The sequence below is a fragment of the Podarcis erhardii genome, assembly GCF_964252035.2.
Source record: "Podarcis erhardii genome assembly, chromosome: 14".
Lineage (NCBI taxonomy): Eukaryota > Metazoa > Chordata > Lepidosauria > Squamata > Lacertidae > Podarcis > Podarcis erhardii.
The window spans coordinates 801836-824876 of record NC_138503.1 but is presented as its reverse complement, the minus strand read 5'-3'; the positions used below and the strand labels follow the sequence as shown (position 1 = coordinate 824876).

Genomic DNA, 23041 nt, shown 5'->3' with positions numbered 1-23041 from the left:
CTCGCTAGACGAAGGAGTTTTTCGTTTTCTTAGCCGCTTCGCAAGACGCATCTCCCTATGGGCTTGCTTCGCAAAATGAAGGTGCACGCCTTCCCCTCTGTCCCTGGAGATTGCGGGGCAGGCAACGGGGAGAAGCAATCTTCTGCCCGCCGCCCCTTGCTTTAAACAGGTCCGGGGACAGAGGGGAAGGCGTGCGCCTTCCCCTCTGTCCCCGGACGGTCTCCATAGGAACGCATTGATTGATTTTCAATGCATTCCTATGGGAAACCGTGTTTCGCAAGACGAAAAACTCGCAAGAAGAAAAAACTTGCGGAACGAATTAATTTCGTCTTGCGAGGCACCACTGTACTGTATTAGAACAAACCACCATTCCAAAGCAGAGATAGTAAGGAAAATGTCAAAGAACAATAAATTAAGGAAGAAATGCAATAGCCCTAAAGCAATCAATTCCATAGTTAAAACCATTTTACTAAATCTACCGTGCAGCTTTTGTATGGTAGCATCCTGCCTTCATAAGTCTGCCTGCCTGCCAGGCTGACACTTTCTGTCTCATCTGAACTTTTCATTAACACAGGGTTGCCATATTTCAAAAAGTGAAAATTCAGACAGAAAAGTTGATCAGCTTTTTTTTCTTTCAAAATCTTGAATTATTATTTTTTTAAAAAATGGAATCCTAATTAACACTGACTTTGATGTCTTGCTATGGTCTGTTGGTTTCAATCTGAGCTGACCAATTTTATTCCATGCTGTGAATTTAAGATCTTCCCTCCACAATTTTTGCCATTCTGAGAGTTGTATATTATGACCTAGATCTCTTTCCCACTTTACCATGGCTGATTTTACCTCCTCATACTTCACTGACCATTCTAATAAAATTTTATACATTTTGGACAGTGTTTTGTTGTCATTATATATCATCTATATCTATCTATCTATCTGTCATCCATCTATCTATCTATCTATCTATCTATCTATCTATCTATCTATCTATCATCTTTTAAATTTTATTCAGTTTATTTACAACACGTATACACACACTTGTCAAACTGAACATAAAAATAATAATACAGAATCAAGAGAGAAACAAACAACAAGACATAAAACAAAACAAAAAAGTACAAATAAAACATAACATACAAAAACTTATACAAAACAAATAGTCATAGTCATACACACACACACACACACACACACACACATTTCAGTTCTTCTTTTCTTCCATTTGATTTAATCCTCTACATGGTTCTTTTATCGTTTTTGGTAAACCGTCTCCTTTTTAGTTCATTATTACTCCTTTTTCTTTGTTTTTAACTTAAGTACCATAAATTATTTTGCAGAAATCAATCAAAATAAGTCCAAGTATTAATTTGAGGGCACTGCTATTAAAAATATTCTCTTTGTTTTACCCATTCTTTTTGGAATTTTTGTTTGGTTTGACCCCTAATTGCCTCTGTCAATCTGGCCAATTTAATATAATAAAATAATCTGTCTTGCCATTATTTTTTTGTCGGGATTATTTCTTTTTTCCAATTTTTGGCAATTAGTGTTCTCGCCACTCCCATGGCGTAAAGGAATATTTTCTTATTTTCTCTGGCAATATCTATGTCTAGTATCCCCAATAAAAAAGCTTCTGTTTTCTTAACAGTTTTGTTTAAACATTTTCTTTAACTCTTCATACACTATATCCCAGAAGCCTTTGATTTTATCACATGTCCACCACATATGTATGAATGTCCCCTCTGCTTTGTTACACCTCCAACACAGATTTGATTTTGTTTTATGTATTTTACATATTTTGGTTGGTGTTAAATACCATCTGTAAAACATCTTTATTAAATTTTCCCTTATCGCTTCACAAGTCATCATCAAGTCACTTTTGAATCTTGAAGGTTCTTTACTAAAGCCCTTTTTTATCTTGTTTAAATAAGTCACGTATTTGGTGGTATTGTAACCAATTGTTGACTTTACTTCTTATTTCTTCAAAATTTTTGAGTCTTAGTTGGTTGCCTTCTTCACAGATAATTTCTTTATACGTAACCCATTCAACCATCTTGTTAATTTTCTTTACTGTCATGGCTCCCATCGGCAACAACCACCAGGGTTTCTTTTGTTCCAGGATACCCTTATTTTTTGTCCAGACTGCATATAGAGATCATTTTATTACATGAGGCGTAAAATCTCTGTGAACTCTCGCCTTATCGTAGCATAAGTGAGCATGCCAGCCAAACAGTTGTTAAAACCCTCTGTCTAATAAGTTGGGACGCGGGTGGTGCTGTGGGTTAAACCACTAAGCCTCTTGGGCTTGCCGATCAGAAGGTCGGCAGTTCGAATCCCCACGACAGGGTGAGATCCCATTGCTTGGTCCCAGGTTCTGCCAACCTAGCAGTTCGAGAGCACGTCAAAGTGCAAGTAGATAAATAGGTACCGCTCCAGTGGGAAGGTAAACGGCATTTCCGTGCGCTGCTCTGGTTCGCCAGAAGCTGCTTAGTCATGCTGGCCACATGACCCGGAAGCTGTACGCCGGCTCCCTCGGCCAATAAAGTGAGATGAGCGCCGCAACCCAAGTCGTCGTGACTGGACCTAACGGTCAGGGGGCCCTTTACCTTTTTAAGTCTAATAAATCAGTACAGTGGTACCTTGGGTTACATATGCTTCAGGTTACATACGCTTCAGGTTACAGACGCTTCAGGTTACAGACTCCGCTAACCCAGAAATATTACCTCGGGTTAAGAACTTTGCTTCAGGATAAGAACAGAAATCGCGCAGCGGCAGCAGGAGGCCCCAAGCGAATGTAACCTGAATGTCAGGCCTGGTCGTTGTCCTCTTCAGATCACCACACAAACGCTTCTTGTTCTTTTATAACTTTTTATTGTGTATCAACAAAACAATCTTATAAACGGTTCTTAAATATTATTCCTCGGAGTCACTTCTTTCAGATCCCTTCTGAGCTCTGCTTCTCCATGACCAGCCACTCTCAAAATGTCGAACGCGCCCTTCCCTTCGCTTTCCAGCTCTTTTTCCTACCCTCCTGGCTAGGGCTGGCCTGTATCTCCCCTCCTCCCAATCTGAGCTAGAACTGAACCCTTGCCTTTCCTGGGAACAGCCGGTCCCTCCCTGTTGTTCCTCTTGCTCTCTTCTATTAGATTCACTGCTCTCCGTCCCCCCTTGGGGAATGCTTTCTCCCTCTGAGAAACTGGAAACTTCTAACTCTTCCCTGACATCGAAGTGTATGTAACCCGAGGTACCACTGTACAGGGAAGCTACCAGAATCATGGGAGGAGGCCTATATAACCTTAATCCCTAAGGAAACATCAGTTAAGAATTACCGACCTATATCTCTCCTTAAAAATGACTATAAAATATTTGCAGATATAATAGTAAGTAAATTGAAACGTATACTGAAAGACTATATTCATGAGGACCAAGCAGGATTTCTCCCAGGAAGCCATATGAAAAATAATATGAGATATGTAATAGATACTCTAGAGCTGGGGTATCCAACTGGTTGACCACAGGATGATTGTGGTCAACCGTGGGATCTTTATTGCGTTGTTTAGAATCATGTCTCCACCCCTCCACCTTTCCCTGCGTCGCTGTGTTTGTGTGTTAGTGAATGTGTTGTTGGTGAGCAATTTATTTTAATTCTGCACACTTACTGTTTAAAAAAGGGGCAACAACTTTGACCTGCCCCCCTAAAAAAAGTTCAACAACTCTGAACTCCTCCCCCCATGGGTAGATCACTGCCAGTCCCCCCTCCCCCCCGGAGTAGATCGCAGTCTCTTGGGAGCTGGATGTCCCTGCTCTAGAGTATCTGGAAGTCACAATCGAAAAACAGGTGGCACTGTTATTTATTGATGCAGAGAAGGCATTTGACAATGTCTCCTGGAGGTTTGTGAAAAAAACATTAGAAATGATAGGAGTGGGAGAATTTTTTTATACAGGTATAAATGCAATATACTTGCAACAAAGAACTAAACTAGTTATAGTTTATAAATAGCAATCTAACAGAAAATTGTAATATAAAGAGAGGTACAAGCTAGGGGTGTCCTTTATTCACATTGTTATTTATATTGGTGTTGGAAATTCTGAATACGAACATTAGAAAAGAAAAGAAAAGAAAAGAAAAGAAAAGAAAAGAAAAGAAAAGAAAAGAAGGGGTATAATAAGGGGTATAGTTGTTGGAAACAAGACCTTCAAAGTAAAAGCCTTCACCAGTGACCTGACTATAACCACGGAGAACCCAAAAGAAAGTGTGCCAATAGTGATAGAGAAGATTACGGAATTTGGGCTAGTTGCAGGCTTTAAACTTAAGAAAGAAAAAAACTAAAATGTTAGTCAAAAATATGAGAAGAGGATAGAAGAGAACTACATCATCTTACAGGTAGAGTCCATTTCAGATACAACAGCTAAAGGCCAGAAATGATAAGCATTTAAGAATTTAAGAGACAGCACCTGGCATGTTGCCTGCAGACAATTATATATATTTTTAAAATATATTAACTATTATCTTTCCTGAGCGACAGGTGAGTGTGGCAGGTAACTGAGTGGCAAATGTGTCTGCTTCTTAAATTCCCCACTCCCTGTCTTCAATATGGCAGTAACGGTACTTGCCTGCTTTACAAGGTTGTTGTACAGATTAACAAGAAGACAATGAGATGTAGTCAGTGTGAGCTCAGAGCCAATCCATTGAAACGAATGAACATTATTCATTTAGGTCCATTAATTTCAATGGGTCTACTCCAAGGAGAACTTAGTTGGATACAATCCAATGTTTCATATATAATTTGCTTCCATGGCTCCTTTTTATGCCGCTTTGGGAGATTTATAGTTGCCTAATTATGTGGAATGACTATGATTAGCATTCTTTCGTTTTGAACGTGGAATTTGCATTTCCATGTTATATTGATGGTTTGGTTTACATTGCTTGGTTAGTATTGGACCTGAGAGCCCAGGATTCCAGCCCCACTCATTCATGAAGCTCACCAGTCTCTGTCTCTCAGCCTCACCTACCTGCCAGGGTTGTTGTGAGAATAAAATGGGAAGAAGAATCACCATGTGTGCCACAGTGGGCTCCTTGGAGGAAAGGCAGGATAGAAATTTAATAAATAAATAATACCCGCAACAACATGGAAATATAGCCATTTAGAGATGCCCCTTACGTTTTCTGAAATGCAAGGAGCTGCCGTCGCCTCTCTGCCTGCTCCAAGGAGCTGTACTTGGATTTGTACTGTGCCAGCCGGGGGTGTGGTGCTGCTGTGCTGTTGAGGTCCTGGGAGACAGCAAAGCTGAAAGCGAGAGCTTGGCTCAGCTCCTCCATTGTTTCTGTAGGCGAGACAGGGGAAAGGAAGCCAGACCAAGACATTTAGGTACAGCAGAATTAATTTGGTTCAGCTCAGAGTAGGTCAAGCCAATGCAAACACAACCAAAGGTCCATCTAGTCCTGCATCCTGTGGGCGTGGTCCAGATGATGCTTGGGGTCCTTTCCAACTACAGTGGTACTTCTGGTTAAGAACTTAATTCATTCTGGAGGTCCGTTCTTAACCTGAAACCGTTCTTAACCTGAGGTACCACTTTAGCTAATGGGGCCTCCTGCTGCCACCGCACGATTTCTATTCTCATCCTGAAGCAATGTTCTTAACCCGAGGTACTACTTCCGTGGTTAGCGGAGTCTGTAACGCGAGGTGTTTGTAACCCAAGGTACCACTGTATGCGATTCTACGATTCCTACATTGGCTACCCAGGATACTTCCAGGAAGCCCAAAGGCCAAAGATGAAGCTCACAGCTCTTAAATTGAGAGGAAGACTGCTCTGAGCCAGGAATGTCTCATACCTAGGGGCCAATGTGCCTTTGAGAACTCTGTCTGGCCCTTGTCACTCTCTCCAGGCCATGCCCCTTACTGGCCCCAGAGTTTTTGCCTGGCTGAAACATGTCCTTGAACTCTGATGATCCCACTTGTTTCTCTGGATGCAGGTCAAAAGTGTGTGTGAAGAAAGCAGCCTATTGGACCAAAATTAGATTCACTCTCATTGCTCCAATGGCCTTTTAGTCCATAAACATTTATACGGCGATGAATCTGTCAGGTGCAGAAAGTCTTGTCTTTAACGGACTGAAATCTGCTAACTAGCTTGTCTTTGCGTCTCTGCTAACTAGCTTGTCTCTCTTGTCATCACCAAATTCAGCATGAGGATTCCCAAGTTGGGGCAGCCTCTTCACCCACATTTGGATGCCAGGTGCCATTTTGAATCAAGATGGGAGACCAAAACATGGCATGGCATGACTTCGTCCTTTTTTGGGCATAGGTCCATCTGCCTCTCGATACCGCTGCCAAACTTGCATGAGACTTGGTGGTCTCTATCAACATTTGGACGCAAGGCACCATATGGAGTCCAAACGGCGGCTGAAACTTTGCCTGGTTTTTTGGCATAGGCTTGCCCACCTCTCAAGGTACCATTTGGCGAGGGCTCCTAAGACAGGAAACGGGGCCTGTCCACACTTGGGCCCCAAGCTGAATAAAGGCAGGGGACCAAAGCGGGACTTTGGCTTCACATGATGTTGGGGGTGATGGCAAACTCAGGAATTACACTCCCTACTGAAACACCGGCCTCTTTGGCGGCTCCTGGAGTTTCCTGGGCAGTGGCGGGTGGGTAGACCTACATGTAGGTAGGGAGCGCCCGGCACTGCATCACCATCTTTATTCTCTCTCTCTCTATACAGTGGTACCTTGGGTTACATACGCTTCAGGTTACAGACTCCGCTAACCCAAAATAGTACCTCGGGTTAAGAACTTTGCTTCAGGATGAGAACAGAAATTGTGCTCCGGCGGCGCAGCAGCAGTGGGAGGCCCCATTAGCTAAAGTGGTGCTTCAGGTTAAGAACAGTTTCAGGTTAAGAACGGACCTCCAGACCAAATTAAGTTCTTAACCCGAGGTACCACTGTATGTAGGAAATAAGCCCCAGATCCGAAGTTAACCCCTTCCGACTGTGATGACACGCCCTGGGGGGCTTCCCAGTCGCACAGCATCGCACCCCTCCGAGGAAGCCTGGTCCGTCGCCCGGCGGGGCTCCGCGGCTGGGCGGGGGCGGCGCTGATGCTTCTCGGCCGCCCGATATCCTCGGCCGCCCCCAGGCTGCGCCTCCCCCCCCCCCCCGCCCAGCAGCCCAGTCTCCCGCCGGAGCTCACCTTCCCCGCTGGACCATCCAAGGCGGGAGGCGGGGTCTCCCAGGCGCCCTTACCAGGCGAGCCTCGCTGCCTCCCGGCGGGACTCGAACCGGCAGAATTCAGGGCGCGGAGCGAGCGGCCGACCGCCACGCGCCCGCGGCCTCTGTCTCGCCTCGGCCAACCGGCTTCTTCCCCGGAGTTCGCCGCTCGGCGAGGCGGAAGGGCGGGGCCAGGAAAAGCCCCTCCCTCGGCCCGCCTCTCCCCGCCTCGGGGGGACGCATGCGCATTCTCCGCCCCGCCCCTCGGCCGCTTGCTTAAGGTCGTATTCCAAAAGCGCTTTGGTAAAGGCGGAAATGAAGAGAGCGCCTGCCCCAAGAAGACAGCCAGTTTATAAAATTGTGTACTGCACAGAGAAAGCGTCTAAAGAAAAGATTCCCCCCTTTCTAGAACCTGTGGACATCCATTGAGGCTGAATGGGGGAAGATCCCTGACGGATAAATAGAAGTCCTTCTTCACATATTTAAACTGTGGAACTCCCTTCCACAAGAGGCAGCCGTGGCCACCAGCTTGGATGGATTTCATAGAGGATTAGACTAATTCATGGAGGCTATCAGCGGCTGCTAGATGTGTGGCATAATGGATAGAGCGCAATGGTATCCTGGCTGCAAGGCCATGCACCATTCATTTGGGAATAAGCCCCATGGGGCACAGACGGACCTCTGGTTGTGCATGTATAGGATAGCACTGCCTGGCAGTTGCTCCCCCAGAAGCAGAGCTAATATGAAATGTGCTTTTGCAGGCATCCACATGTGACCTTCCTGACTGGCATTGTGGACCTTATTATTTTTATTGCGTCATTTATACTGCACTATCCATGCATATGGCCCTTAATAAAGTCCCTGGGGGCAGCAGTCTTTCCTGATGGGATTGCAATCTAAAATAGCTATAAATGAGAGTTGGAACAACCAGCTGCAAATCAATTCTGATAATCATATTTACTGCAACAGACTGCAATGGATGGAGGTGAGTATCAAGTTATTGCCCCTCACAGCAGACTCATTGAAATTAATCTGCGTACCCATTAATTTCATTGGGTCTACTCTGAGTAGGACTCTCTTTGGATTTAACCCCTCACCTGGGAGGTTTGGGTTTAAATCCCCATTCTGTCAGAGAGCTTGCCTGGGCCCGTCATTCTCTCTCTCATGGCCTAGACTACCTCCCACAATTGCCTAGCAGTGTTGGTCTGCCGTAGTCAAAACAAACAAACAAAATTCCTTCCAGTAGCACCTTAGAGACCAACTAAGTTTGTTATTGGTATGGGCTTTCGTGTGCATGCACACTTGTTCAGATACCCACAACTGCCATAAGGGGAAAGGGGCAGCAGGAAGAGCATCAGATCTTCATCAGCATTACAGGGTGGGATAAAACCTGCAGCACAATGTTGCAGCGCAGAGTGCTCTTGCTCAGGGTGCCAGCTATGCCCCTTTCCAGGGTGCTCCATTCCACCCCACCAGTCTTCTTTGGGGGCCTCCCATTATTCAGTAAGCAATCCATGCCCACTGAGCATGCTCATTCCTCATGGGGTTGGTTTTTTTATCCCCTCATGCCCTTTCCTTAGACTGCAACCCGTTCTCTGACCTGCACACTAATTTGGGAGCAAGCCACACTGAACACAGTAGGACTTCCTTATGAGAAGACGTACATTGGATTACTCTGGTAGGGTGTTTTTTGTTTTGTATTTTGTAGACCTTGGAGTCTGCCCCCCCCCCAGCTTGCTGATGCCGCCTTCTTATGTGGGAGGGGTGCCATTTTGTCTACACAAAGAGCCACCCTTGGTGTTATGTACTGAAGTTCTCACCCTGGGCCAGCAGGGGGATACTGTAGATAGTTTTCACTCAGGTCCACGTCAGTTATTTTAGGCGGGAAACCCTGGGTTGTTGTTGCTACAATGTTGACAGCCGGCTGCCTATAAAAGCAGGCCGGCTGAGCTGTTTGCTGTTCAGTTCTGTCCAGCTTACAAATAAAGAGCTGCTCTGGAGAAATCGCTGTGTCGTCTGCTATGTTCGCCCACAACTTAACACTGGCGACGAGGATGGGATCGATGGGCATCAGAGCACAGCCAGATGCAGCCACCTCTGAGCAGAGCTGAATCACTGATCGAAATCACTGAACAGAACCAATTCAGAGCTGACTGTTCTGGCTAGAGCACGGTGTTCCATCCATCGCCCTTCACGCCGGCATCGGAATCATGGCTTCACTTGTGCCTCTACCGCCGTTTGCGCCAGCCTCTGAATCATGGGACTCCTACCTCGCTCGCTTCAACTGCTACCTCCAAGTCAACGAGCTGACGCAAGTATCACAGGAGCGGAAGCGGGGCCTATTCCTCAGCCTCTGTGGGCCTGAGGTGTTTGAGACGGCCTGAGCATTGGTTGCGCCTGAAGCAGTCCAGGCAACACCGTGGGACACGATCCAAGAGAAGCTCTGCAACCACTACGCACCAAAGCCGTCCAAGATTGCTGCCCGCCATGCGTTCTATCACCGGAACCAGGCAGAGGGGGAGTCAATCAACAACTACACCACCGCCCTGCGACAGGCTGCAATGTACTGCAAGTTCTGAGACTTAGATGATGCCCTGATGGATCGAATCGTCTGCGGGGTCCGGGATATCCATCTGCAACGGCGTCTCCTCGCCAAGCCAGACCTCACGCTACAGAAAGCCATTGAGGAGGCTGTGGCCTCAGAAGCTGCTGAACGCTCAGGAGATTCGCAAGTCCAGCAACCCGCGTCTTGCTAGGAAGCCAGTTCCAGTGCATCATGAAGAGGCCAGCAGTGATGAGGCATCCTCCAGTGAAGACGTTGACGTGCACCAGACAAAGCGGGAGCGCAGGAAGTTCCAACAGAAGTCCAAGGGCCAACCGGAATGTGCCAGCTGCGGAGGGAACCATTCCCGTGCCAAGTGCCGATTCAGAGACGCCATCTGTAGGAAGTGTTCCAGAAGGGGCCACATCACTAAGGTCTGCCGATCGGCTCCGTCTGACACCCCCCCTTCACTGACTCACAAGTCCAAGTCTTCACTCCAGTCTGCCAAGGAAAGCTGTTTCACTCTCACCAACTGCCGCTGCTCGTCTGGACCCACGATTGGCCAAACCGACTCACCTACGCGACGCAAGCTGAACGTCACGGTGCTCATTGAAGGAGCTCCATGTGACATGGAGATTGACACCGGGTCTGCCCTGTCCATCGTGTCTTGGAGCACCATCAAAAGACTGGTACCCAGAGTGTCCAAAAGGCAACTCGACTCTCATCACGTACACCTGAGAGACTACCAGGGAAACGACATTCCTGTGGTAGGCGTTGGCCGGTTCCGGATCGCCTTCAAGGATTTTTCGGGCCTGCTCCGGTTGGTGGTGGTCAAAGGTCAGTGGCCAAGCCTCGTAGGGCTAGACTGGTATGATGCCCTCAGCCTGGAAGTCACTGGCATCAACTGCATCTCTAACGCAGAGACTGAGGGTCTGGTCAAAGACTTTGCCGAGGTTTTTTTGACGGCACTTTGGGGCAATATACTGGTACGCCCATCTCCTTTAGCCTTGATCCACAAGTCGCCCCCATCAAGCTAAAGCCACGGCGGGTTCCCTTTGCTCTTAAGGCTAAGGTGGACGAACAACTGGACAAGCTGATCGCCCAAGGAGTTTTGGAGCCAGTTGACCACGCCAAGTGGGAAACCCCCATCGTCACGCCTGTCAAGCTAGACGGGTCGGTGAGAATCTGCGCTGACTACAAGTGCACGATCAACAAGGCACTTCAGCAGCATGCTTATCCGGTTCCTGTTGTCCAACACCTGCTGCATTCCCTGGGTGAGGGTAAGGTCTTCGCTAAGCTGGACCTTGCCCAAGCCTATCAACAACTGCCCGTCGATGATGCCACTGCTGAAGCCCAGACGATCGTCACCCACTGAGGGGCATTCCGTTGCTGCTGGTTGCAGTTCGGGGTGAGTGTGGCTCCTGGCATCTTCCAAAGCCTTATGGAGCATCTCCTGCAAGGGCTTCCGGGCGTGGTACCATATTTTGATGACGTCTTGGTGTCCGCAGACTCACACCAGCAGCTGTTCGAGCACCTCCGTGCTGTGCTGACCAGGTTCCAAGAGGCTGGGCTCAAGGTAAAGAGGGAGAAGTGCCAGATCGCCGTTCCACAGGTGGAGTTCCTGGGCTATCTTATCGACGCCTCCGGCCTTCACCCTACCACATCCAAGATCCGCGCTATCCAGCAGGCCCCCATCCCAAAGAACAAGACGGAGTTGCAGGCATTCCTGGGGCTGCTGAACTTTTATAACATGTTCCTGCCCCACAAAGCCACGGTGGCTGAGCCTCTTCACCGACTCCTCAGCACAAAGACGCCTTGGTCCTGGGGTCATCGGGAGACGGCGGCCTTCAACGCGGTCAAGGCTCTCCTTTCATCGGACCGTGTGCTGGTACAGTACAGTGAATCCAGGCTGCTGGTCCTTGCCTGCGATGCCTCACCTTTTGGCATCGGTGCTGTCCTTAGTCACCGTTTTCCAGACGGAAGAGAAGCACCGCTCGCCTACTTTTCCAGGACGCTGTCTCCGACGGAATGGAATTACAGCCAGCTTGACAACGAGGCCCTGGCACTTGTGGCTGGAGTGAAGAGGTTCCATGAATACCTCTATGGCAGGACTTTTGACCTCATCACTGACCACAAGCCGCTCCTGGGCCTTCTCGCCGGTGATCGTCCAACTCCACCGGTCCTCTTGCCACGTATGCTGCGATGGACTGTTTTCCTGGCTGCCTACCACTACCGGCTCGTCCATCGCCCAGGGAAATCGATGGGCCATGCCAACGCCCTCAGCCGTTGCCCTCTTCCAGCATTTGTGGAAGACCCGGCTCCAGCTTCATCGCTCTTCCTGATTGAGGATCTTCCAGCAGCGCCTGTATCGGCTGCCACTGTGGCCTCCGCATCTGCCCAGGATCGCACCATCAGCCGGGTGCTCAACTGGATGTGGAGGGGGTGGCCACAAGGGCCTTTTGCATCAGAGTTCCAGCCCTTCGCAACCAGACAACATGAACTCTCGGCTCATCGCAGCTGTCTGCTGTGGGGAGACCGCGTCGTGATTCCCCAGGGACTCAGTCAGCGCGTCCTGGAGGCTCTGCACGTTGGCCACCCAGGAATTGTCAAAATGAAGGCGTTGGCTCGGTGTTACGTCTGGTGGCATAACATGGACGATGCCATCACTGCCTGGGTGTCCGCCTGTCAAGCGTGCCAAGAGTCGAGGCCTCCACCACCGGCAGCTAAGGGACACACCTGGGAGACGCCAAAGACACCCTGGTCGAGGGTGCACATCGATCTGGCTGGCCCCTTTCACGGCCGGACCTTTATGGTAGTGGTGGATGCCTATTCCAAATGGCTGGAGGTGGCCCTGATGCCCTCCACCACTACCGAGACCGTCATCTGGGTGCTGCAAGGCCTGTTTGCGATGCATGGGTGTCCTGATGTCCTTGTCTCCAACAACGGACCGCAGTTTACGTCAGGCACTTTTGAGCGGTATCTTTTGGGACTGGGCCTTTCATCCATCCAGCAACGGGCAAGCGGAGAGAATGATGCGCTTGGCAAAAGAGGCACTGGCGTGCTTGGCACGACCGGGGAGACTGGCACGAGCGGGTCGCCGAATACTTGTTCGTGCAACACATCACCCCTCATGCAGCCACAGGGTGGAGTCCTGCTGAACTGCTTATGGGCCGCCGCCTCAGGTCACCGCTCGACCGGCATCACCCGGACTTTGCCGTGGCTGAACCCCCAGGCTGTGCCAACGCGCCACGGTCATTTGTCCCAGGAAACCAGGTCTTTGCCCGGAACTATGTGGGGGGCACCACCTAGGGTCGCACCACAGCCTCATCAAGAATTGTGTGGCCCCCCCGGACTTGGCTACCAGTCCCCAGCGGTCTGGCAGAGTTTCCAAGCGCCCAACTTATTTAAAGGACTATGTTGTTGGACATGTATCACTGTTGGTCTAAGTATGGGAAATGTAACGGATATGCTTTTGAACCATTCAAAACGGATATGCTTTTGAACCATCTAATTGAACCATTACGTGTAGTGCGGTATATAAGGAAATCATTACGATTGTAACTAACGCCTTATCTCGGTGGGGAGGGGTGTTATGTACTGAAGTTCTCACCCTGGGCCAGCAGGGGGATACTGTAGATAGTTTTCACTCAGATCCACGTCAGTTATTTTAGGCGGGAAACCCTGGGTTGTTGTTGCTGCAGTGTTGACTGCCGGCTGCCTATAAAAGCAGGCCGGCTGAGCTGTTTACTGTTCAGTTCTGTCCAGCTTACAAATAAAGAGCTGCTCTGGAGAAATTGCTGTGTCGTCTGCTATGTTCGCCCACAACTTAACACTTGGCACATCAGTTCTTTCTTTGCATATAGGATTAGCATGCACCAAGCCAGTCTGACCTGAATCCCTAAAATGCATTTCCTTGGAAGCAAGTTCCACTTAAATAAACAATACTTCTATCCAAGTGAGCCTGAAATCCGTATAGGATAGAAGTATTGTTCTAGGTAACGTGGTTACCTAGACTAAGCACAACAGGGCAGTGAGTACCACTAACAAACAGGATCAGGCTGTACAGCTACAATCTTAACACAGTATTCAGTGGAACTTCAAAATAAGTGTAGGATTTTCTGGTGTGCATTGAGAACTGGTGTGCAACGTTCACTCCAGGGGTCTGCCTTTCACTGATGCAATCATTCAGTGTTTGGACTGCAGGTGCACAAGCAAATGAAAGACATGCATGCCCCTCCATATTTCACTCATTCCCTGTGCATAGAAAACCACCGGGAGCCCAATTTAAATGACTGCTTTCAATTAAATGTTCCCATCCCCTGTAATTCCTAAGCAAAGTCTTTGTTAATTGGCTGGAATAACTGAAAAGCAAAACTGAAAAGCTGGAGTCTCCATACCAGCTACATCAGTGGTCAGGGAGGGTGCGGGAGGACCACTTTTTCTTAAAGATAGCCGTGGGTCGCCTGAACAAAGCTGACAAGCCCCCGGTGGTCTGTAGAGCACAGCTTGCGAAATACAACTCGCAGCTCTCAGCTGGCTGCGGATGATGGGAGCTGTAGCAGCAGAAGACAAACCAGAGGTTGTGTTTTCGTTTTTCTTGAAGTCCGCCTGACGTGGACTTGGAGGAGCCTGCCGAGCTTCCCCGGGAGAGCGGGCGCGGCTCCGGCAGCGGGCTGCAGAGGGCAGCCGCGGTCCTCGCTGCCTGCCGGGGCGGCTCTGGGTCGCGGCTGGGCGGGAGCGTGCGCGCGTGTTCGCGGCGGCCAGCCGGCGCCCCAAACTTCCGAGGCTGCCCGGCTCCTGGCGCGCGTCACGGAGCGCTGCGCCCCCGACGAGAAGGCGGAGGCCGCGGAGGGTCGGGGCCCCGGGGACCTTGGGGGCTTGAGGACGGGGGCCGCCGGGGGGCCGGGCGAGGGCTGCTCCGCCTCCCCGCAGCCCCGGCCTCGTTCCCGGCGGAAGTGGCTCCCGTTGGCCCGGATCCTCCTCTCGGCGGAACCAGCCGGGCTCCGTCGCAGCAACTCCGCGGAAACTTTCGGCGCTCGGCCTCCCCTTGCGCGGCGGGACGGAACCCGCGCTCGCCCGCCCGCCGGGAGGCTGCCCTTGACACTTGGACTCCGCAGGCGCCGGGAAGCGGCGACCGCCTCGCACCAAGGACTGTCCTGCCCCGCTCTTTCGCCCCTTTCCCCCTTCTCTCCACGCAAGAAAGAGGAGACCCCTCGGACGAGGCTGGCGGGATCCGCTCTGAAGGAGTCCAGAGCAAAAGGCACCTGCGGCCTTGAAGGGATTTAACGCTCAGCTGGCGGAGCGGAATCCCTGGAAGCGAGGAGATCTATTTGGAGAACTGGGGGGGGGGGGGGGAGAAAGTCACGTTGCTGCGTGGAATCCTCCTGCCTTTTCGCCCTCCCAAGGCCTGCAAAGCAGCAAACTACTTCTGGTTTCTATTTTATTTTCTTCCCTCCTGGCAAAAGACATCAACAAGTCCTCTTGAACTCTGTGCTTGCCCGGTTGAAATAGGAGGGGCTGTGCATGTTTGTGTTATTCTCAGGGCTAAAGGCGTGACCCATTCAGTTTTGGATGGACTTGCGACTTTTAATTTTTTTCCCCACCCCTCTGGAGGGTTGTGGATTTCGAATCAGACCCAAAAGGCTTGCAAAGGCTTGCAAAACATTTTCAATCTGTAATAACAATAGTAGGGTTTTTTCAGATGTTCTTTTTTAATTCTTCTTGAAGGCGTTTTTTCCCCAGCACCATGATCGTGTATTACACTGGATTTACTTTCAGATGAAATTGAGCAAAATTATTTAATTTTAAAAATATAAATAGATTTTGAAAGATAAACTTTCCTTACAAAAGCCCTATCTTGGATATCACTCACCTAATGGGAGACTGCTTTTATGGATACCTCAGGTTTGGTTCAGGAATAACTTGCTTGCAAGATAAAATCAACACAGGACTGACAGTTTTCTAAATTATTCATGGATCTGACCAAGTCCTGTATAACCTGAAAGGGGGGCAGGGGTTGACAATGCTGTTTCCTTTGCCCTGAGCAGGTCACCCTTGACCAGGGCTTGCCGACTTGTTGGACCTGATAAACCTCAGGACTGATTCTGAAGAAAGCGACAAATTGTTTTGGTCTTTTCCGGGAAAGTCTATGAAACCCCTTTGATTTCGCAAAAGTGTTACAGATTTTAAGGCACATGGCAAGTGCTGTGCTTAAGTAGAGACTTAAGTATTCAAGGAACAACGGCAGTGCTTGTGGTAAGGAGACCTTTTTGTGTCAGCAGCGGGTTGTGCCACAGTGAGCAGCCATGGCAATGAAAGCCAGAGCTCTCTACAGCTTCCGCAGCGAAAACAAGGAGGAGATCAGCATCGAGGAGAACGAAGAGCTGGTCATCTTCAGTGAGAACTCGTTGGATGGGTGGTTGCAGGGGACCAATAGCCGTGGCGAGACAGGCCTCTTTCCCGCGTCCTACGTGGAGATCCTTCGCTCCAGGACAGCCTCGACTTACTCAGACTATTCCAGCAGCCCAGCCAGGTCCCCTGGAAATGGCTCCTCCTGCTATGAGACCCCGTCCAACACCAGTGTCTCCCACCAGGGCAGCTTCGAAGATGACGATGACGATGACTGGGATGAGTGGGATGACGGCAGCACTGTGGTGGAGGAACCCAGGAGCAGGCCTGGCACCAACGGGCACCCGTCCCCGCACCTGTCTTACCCTGGGCCGTACAATATGGGCTACCAGCCCAAGCCTTCCTTGGAGAGGCAGGACAGCATTGGGTCTTCCAAGAGGGGCAGCGTGGTGGGGAGGAACCTCAACCGCTTCTCTTGCTTTGTCCGGTCTGGGGTGGAGGCCTTCATCTTGGGCGATGTCCCCATGATGTCTAAGATCTCAGAGACCTACTATATTGACATGGGCCCCAGTGGGCCCCAGTGGAGGCCCAGTCCGCACCCTCTGGTCTGCTCCGTGGAGGATCCCACCAAACAGACCAAGTTCAAAGGCATCAAGAGCTACATCTCCTACCGGCTGACGCCCAGCAGCACCAACTCACCAGTCTACCGGCGGTACAAACACTTTGACTGGCTGTACAACCGGCTGCTGCACAAGTTCACCGTTGTCTCTGTGCCCCACCTGCCCGAGAAGCAGGCCACGGGGCGCTTTGAGGAGGACTTCATTGAGAAGCGCAAGCGGCGGCTGATCTTGTGGATGGACCACATGACCAGCCACCCGACGCTGTCGCAGTACGAGGGCTTCCAGCACTTCCTCACCTGTGGCGATGACAAGCAGTGGAAGCTGGGGAAGCGCCGGGCAGAGAAGGATGAGATGGTGGGCGCCAGCTTCCTGCTGACCCTCCAGATCCCGACGGAGCACCAGGATTTGCAGGACGTGGAGGACAGAGTGGACACGTTCAAGGCCTTCAGCAAGAAGATGGACGACAGTGTGCTGCAGCTGACCAATGTGGCTTCTGAGCTGGTGCGGAAGCACCTGGGCGGCTTCCGCAAAGAGTTCCAGAAGCTGGGCAATGCCTTTCAGGCTGTGAGCCAGTCCTTCCAGATGGACCCTCCTTACAGCTTCAGTGCGCTCAACGGTGCCCTCTCGCACACGGGCAAGACCTACGAGGCCGTGGGGGAGATGTTTGCTGAGCAGCCCAAGAACGACCTGTTCCTCATGCTGGACACGCTTTCCTTGTACCAGGGGCTCCTCTCCAACTTCCCAGACATCATCCATCTTCAGAAAGGTAAGTGCAGAGCACGCAGCCATCCAGGAGGGTGCTGCCAAGTGCACCTTAGGGGCAAAACACTGCTGGGGAGGAGGAGGCAACCGGTGTGGCTCGGGTGTTGCGTTCAACAACTGAGTGAGAGGCCGTCTGTAGTGGTGCCTCCTTGTAGCATCTCAGAGTGTGTGAAACGTTATTGTGTGTTGCTGCTACAGGACCATTGGCTCACATGGTGCTTTGCAGAGTGGAGGAAGTCGGGTCCCGAGGGGCTTACGATCTACAACCCGCCCCCTCTCCAGACGTTTGGGACTACAGCTCCTCTTAATGGGGCTGATGGGAACTATAAGCATAAACATCTGGGAGGGCACCAGGTTGGAGAAGGCTGTTCTTAGGAAAGAATCGGAACCCAATGAGGAAGGAACATGTAATTCTTTCACTTATTGTTATTTTATTTTAAAATGCTTGTTGCTGATTCCTTGAAAATGGTGTGCAAAAGATAAAAACATCCAATAGATGATAGAAACAATGAAAAAACCCTCAATAATGCAAAACAGAACCATACACTCTACTCTCCGTGGTGAGCAAGCAGGTTTGCCAATCCATATCGATGGCAGAGCAGAGATAGGGAGGAACATGGACATCTCCAAATGATGCTGGGCTCCAGCTACCCTCCCTTGACCACTGGCCATGTTGACTGGGCCTGATGTGAGTTAGAGTTCAGCATCCTCTGCATCCCTTGGAGTAAGCACGGAGTCTCAGGGTGTTGGTCCAATAACAAGGGTGACATATTTATTCCACTTAACTCTGCACCAGGCTGGGCTTCCTGTGGCCTCCCAGACATTGCAGGTCTCACAACTCCACTCAGCATCAGCCAGCTGGAGGGGGGTGGCAGCTGGAGTCTAGCAACATCCAGCGGGGCATAAGTTTCCTACATAAGATTCCCCCCCCCCCCCCGGTAAATTAGAATTTGAACTTACTAGCTTCCCCCAGAGACAATTCCTGAACCCATCAGTATTTCACAACCAGACTTCTTTCTTTTCTTTTCTTTTTTAAAAAGAATTATTTCTGCCTGAAAAATATTAGAAGCCTTTCCATAGGAAATGGGCCCTGGCTTCTTTGGGATTTAACTGTTGGAACTGATCCCACTTATAAGTGTAGAAGCCATTTGGGAGTTACAGTGCCATGGCATTTATTGCTTCCCTAAGGAGAATCCCAGGAAGCATAAGCAAAGGATTGTGGGTATTTTTTGGACTCATTCCCTTGAGGAAGGGGGACCATTTTCGCAAGGGACACTTCCTTTTATCACACTTACACTAGGCGTGTCTGCTTGGAAGCAAGTCCCAATGAATCCAGTGTTTTTTTCTCACAAGCTCTTTCTTGTGTGTAGGTAGCCTTAAGTCAGGTTTTTTTGCACCACCTGCCTTGGTAAATCTGCTCTGTGTTGGTTTGTTGCTGTGGAGCCTCTGCAACTGATTGCCTAAGTTGGTTTGACAGCATGCCATGGTTGGAAGCCTTGCAGCTGCTCATGCTGCAGTCTGGTTTCTGTGAAGGAAAGGGACATTGCTAGCTTGGCTGGGGTTAACACCCTCATGCAGTCTCAAAAGACAGGGCAGCTTTGCAGAGCAGGACTGGGAGGCTAAGCGGGAAGAAACCCTGTGACAAGGAAGAGGAAGGAAGGGTGCAGAGGATGCTTTGGGCTGATGACACTTGTCGGACACTGACCACTACACAACCACCAGCTCACTACTTCAGTGGGTCTGCTCTGAGTAAAGCTGACTCAGTGTAGTTGACTACATAGCAGAGCAAGACGTTGGGCACCATCTTCGCTGCAGGAGTTGCTGAAGGAGGCATCCTTCAGCTCCTAGAATTATTCAGCCCTTAGAATTATTCGTGGCAAAGGCTTTCAAGGATTAGAGCAGAGCACCCTCCATTGGACGCAGGAATCATTATCTTCAATGCACACAGGAAATCATAGTAAATGGTTAAGGCAGGGAGGGGGAACCTGTGGTCCTTCAGGTATTGCTGGACTACAACTCCCAGCTTGCATGACCACTGACCATCTGGCCTCTGGGGCTTTTGGGGGTTGACATCCAGCAGCACCTGCAGGGTCACAGATTTCCAGTCCTTGAAGCAGCGCTGAAAGGTGATGAAACTTCTTTCATCACCGTCTGTGATGTACCGTCTGTGATGTTTCAGTACAAAGTTCAGCTGCAAGCTAAGCACCCTGACCTTCACTGCAGCCATCACTGACAATGACACCATCTTCCTTGCTGTGGCATTTTGGCAATTTCACACCTGTAAGTGGGAGAGACCAGCTTAACTCAGACTGAGGCCTAAGCATATAGAAACCAACTGGCAATTTCTTGCTGGGAATATTCCTTGGAAGGTCTTTCATTGACCTTCCCGTCAGCATCTGAGCATCTGGAGTGTCTGAACTGTTCTCCACCCAATTCCTGAATGCTGAATTCTTTGAACTGCATGCAGTGAGTCCAGCAAAGGAGTCTTGAGATCTCAAAACACACATTTGCTAGAGAATAGGGAAGGGACCCTAGCCCAGCACTAGAAGCTAGGACACCTGCTTGGCATGCAGAAGGTTTCAGGTTCTGTCTCTGGAATGTCCAGTTTAAAAATTTGACTTGCAGGTGGGAGGAAGGGCTGCTCCTGGAGCCCCTGAAGAGCTGCTGCCAGAGTTGGCCCAGACATGAGGCCAGTGAGGCTTTAGAAGCTCTCTAGGTGACATTCCTGGGGGTGCCCCGCCTGCCCTGCCTCCTCCACCATCGGTGGAGAAGCACCTCCGCCATCAGCACTGATTTTAGACAAGATCACAGCCATGTTGGGCAAGATCTCACCCAAAATTGGAGCGAACTTGCCCAATATGGGCAGAGGTGGCGATGTTGCTTCTTCGCCAGCAGCGGAGGGGGCAAGGCACATGGCGGTGGCAGAGCAGGTGGTCACAGGAGCCTCAAGCGGCAAAATGGGACGTGCTGCTCCGGCTGTTGCCAGTCATAGTAGACAATACTGACAAGTACCTGGCCTGGTCTGAGTGGTGGTGCCTGGGGCCTGCTGGGGAAAGCAAAGAGCCCAGCAGCAGGTGGCACCAGAGCCAGTGGCAGGTGGAGCCTCCCCATCCTAATTTTGTCCCCATCATTGTTGTGTTTCCACAACAATGGTCTGGGACCAAGGAGGAGGAAGGTGACTGGCAGGGCCATCCCTCAGACCAGATGCAATCAGAAGGCAGAGAGCTGGGGGTCTGCTGGGGGCAGAGCCTCACTTGGGGCCAGGAAATTCCCAGGGAGAACACTGAGCATAACAAGGTCAGGAACTGAGTGTGGTGCTGGGGAAGAGCATCTCTGGGAAAAGGGCCTGGCCATCTGACTGCTGCACACTTTTCTTGGCGGGCTCACAAGGTGACATGTGGGGCCTCTGTGGTGATGGCAAGTAGCACACCAGCCCTGCCGTGTCTCCCTTTTTGAGGCAGAAGCCAGGAAGGATGGGAATGTTAGACATAGCTGTGTTTCCACCCAGGTAAAGGCTGCAGGATCAGGCCTGTTTGGTGGCTATATTGAGATGGTGGTTGTGTGATGCAGGGATAATTTTTACACCTGGAGTTTCTTTTCCTATGCTGTGCAGATTGTGACCAAGATCTCTACATCTCTAGCCGGAATGTACCATTTCAGGACTGGCGCAGGATGGGGTGCTTTTATCGGGCCCCTTTCCCTGCCCCAAATCCCTTCCATACAGAAAAAGAGTCTGTCAGGGAGGAGGGAATGCAGCCCAGCCTTCATCTTGATCTGCTAGTTTTCTGTGACTGAACTCCTAGGCATACCCTCAGCAGGCCTTGCTCCAGAGGGAGGGTGGCCCACCTGTTCTGGGACTCCCAGCTCCTCTCAGCCCCAGCCAGCATGCCCAATGGTCAGGGATGATGGGAGTTGTAGTCCAGGAACACCTGGAGGGCAGCAATTGCCCCGCCCTGCTCCAGAGTCATCTTGCATAGCATTGCACTGCATGTGTATATAGTGGTGAATAATCTGAATCAAGTGGGTCCTGCAAGCCTGGCAGTGCCACTCTCTAGTGTGTCATGGGCCCCCTGGGCTACACAATGAATGTCACTGAGCTTTGGAAATAGGAGGCAGGGATGCTGTTCCCATGTTATACAACTACCGCCCTGTGATTTTGTGCTCAAGGACTCCAGTGCAGGCTCTTTCTCTAGTCACATGCCCTAATTGCCCTTTGATTCAAAAAAAAGCTTGGCATGGGCTGAAGTGCAGTAAAAGCAGATCACTTGGATGAAAACTGGGACATGTATGCTAACATCCCCTGTATCTGATAGATAGGGAGCCTCCCTGTTCTCTGCCCCCATAATGTTCTCCCGGAGGCTCAGCTGTGCCTGTTGTCTACATTTGCTGTGTCTGCCCTGCATGGTTTTAAAAGTCAGCCCTGCTTTATTTCTCTCTTCCCTGAGGCCATAAAAGAAACGCAAAAAATAAATCAAAATAAACAGTGCATGAAATGGCTGATGACAAAACCTACACGCTGTCAGGACAGGCAGGAGATGGGTCAGCTGGCGTTAGTTGCCTCTGCGGCAGCAGCAATAGCAGTGCACAGAACAAGGTTCGGATAACTGAGCAGCCTTCACCAACCTGGTGCCCTCCCGAAGCCCTCCTAACATAGCCCAGTGGTCAAGGTTGATGGGAATTGTGGTCCAACAAGGCCTGGAGGATGCCGAGCAGATGGAGGCTGTGCTGAAGCACAAGATGCTGGCTTGAGCAACCCTCCTTTGCTAGCTGACAGGCTTTTAAAGATCTTTGTTTTTTCCTTGGAGAGAGGCCAGAGCAAGGGAGCTAAGGTGGCACTTGCAGATGAGGCCAGACTGCAACTCCCATGATCCCTGACCCTCAGCCATGCTGTCTGGGGCTGATGGGAGTTGGAGTCTCACAGCTTCTGGAGGGCACCACGTTGGCTTTCTCTATGCTGGAGAAACACAACTGTCCTCTGCTATGGGCTGCTGAGCCTGGCCAGTATTGGAAGTGGCAGGTGGTGGATTTAACGTGACCATTTAGAGACAAAATGCATCCTTCCCCAAGATCTTACGCAGAGTTTTGCAGTGCGTGCCTATTCAGAGGTAAAACACATTGCACCCCAGGGACTGGGTATTGCATGTATTCTTGTTTATTAAATTTGTATATTGCCCTCCATCCACAGATCTCAGGGTGGTTTGCAACATGCAAGATTATAACCTTAACTTCTGGCAGGGCTGGGACAGCGCTGTGAAATGGGAAGAGCAGCAAGCCTAGGCATTGGCCTGAATGATAATGGCAACTTGAAATGAAGAATAAGATGGAGACTTTTCAGGTTGTTGTTGTTGTTTAGTCGTTTAGTTGTGTCCGACTCTTCATGACCCCATGGACCAGAGCACGCCAGGCACTTCTGTCTTCCACTGCCTCCTGCAGTTTGGTCAAACTCATGCTGGTAGCTTTGAGAACACTGTCCAACCATCTCGTCCTCTGTCATCCCCTTCTCCTTGCGCCCTCCATCTTTCCCAACATCAGGGTCTTTTCCAGGGAGTCTTCTCTTCTCATGAGGTGGCC

The 23041-nt window shown here is 50.2% G+C and overlaps 2 protein-coding genes across 10 annotated transcripts in view; one reads left to right on the top strand and one right to left on the bottom strand.

Annotated features, from left to right (window-relative positions):
• The window catches only part of SNUPN (snurportin 1), a 38216-nt gene extending 30842 nt beyond the window's left edge, over positions 1-7374 (bottom strand). Inside the window, exons 1-2 of one of the 5 annotated variants that reach the window (XM_081839203.1) lie at positions 7182-7374; positions 5160-5322 (exon numbers count right to left, since the gene is read on the bottom strand). In XM_081839203.1, the coding sequence (XP_081695329.1) occupies positions 5160-5322; positions 7182-7198 (180 nt within the window). In that variant the 5' untranslated portion in view covers positions 7199-7374. Of the gene's footprint in view, positions 1-5010; positions 5071-5159; positions 5323-7181 lie in introns of those variants that run through there. The other 4 variants (XM_081839202.1, XM_081839199.1, XM_081839200.1 and 1 more) reach the window with 4 other exon arrangements.
• Positions 7375-14604: 7230 nt separating this feature from the next.
• Positions 14605-23041, top strand: part of SNX33 (sorting nexin 33) — a 46007-nt gene continuing 37570 nt past the window's right edge. The window contains exon 1 of one of the 5 annotated variants that reach the window (XM_081838976.1): positions 14605-17474. In XM_081838976.1, coding sequence (XP_081695102.1) covers positions 16046-17474 — 1429 coding nt within the window. In that variant the 5' untranslated portion in view covers positions 14605-16045. The remainder of the gene's footprint in view (positions 17475-23041) is intronic. The other 4 variants (XM_081838978.1, XM_081838979.1, XM_081838980.1 and 1 more) reach the window with 4 other exon arrangements.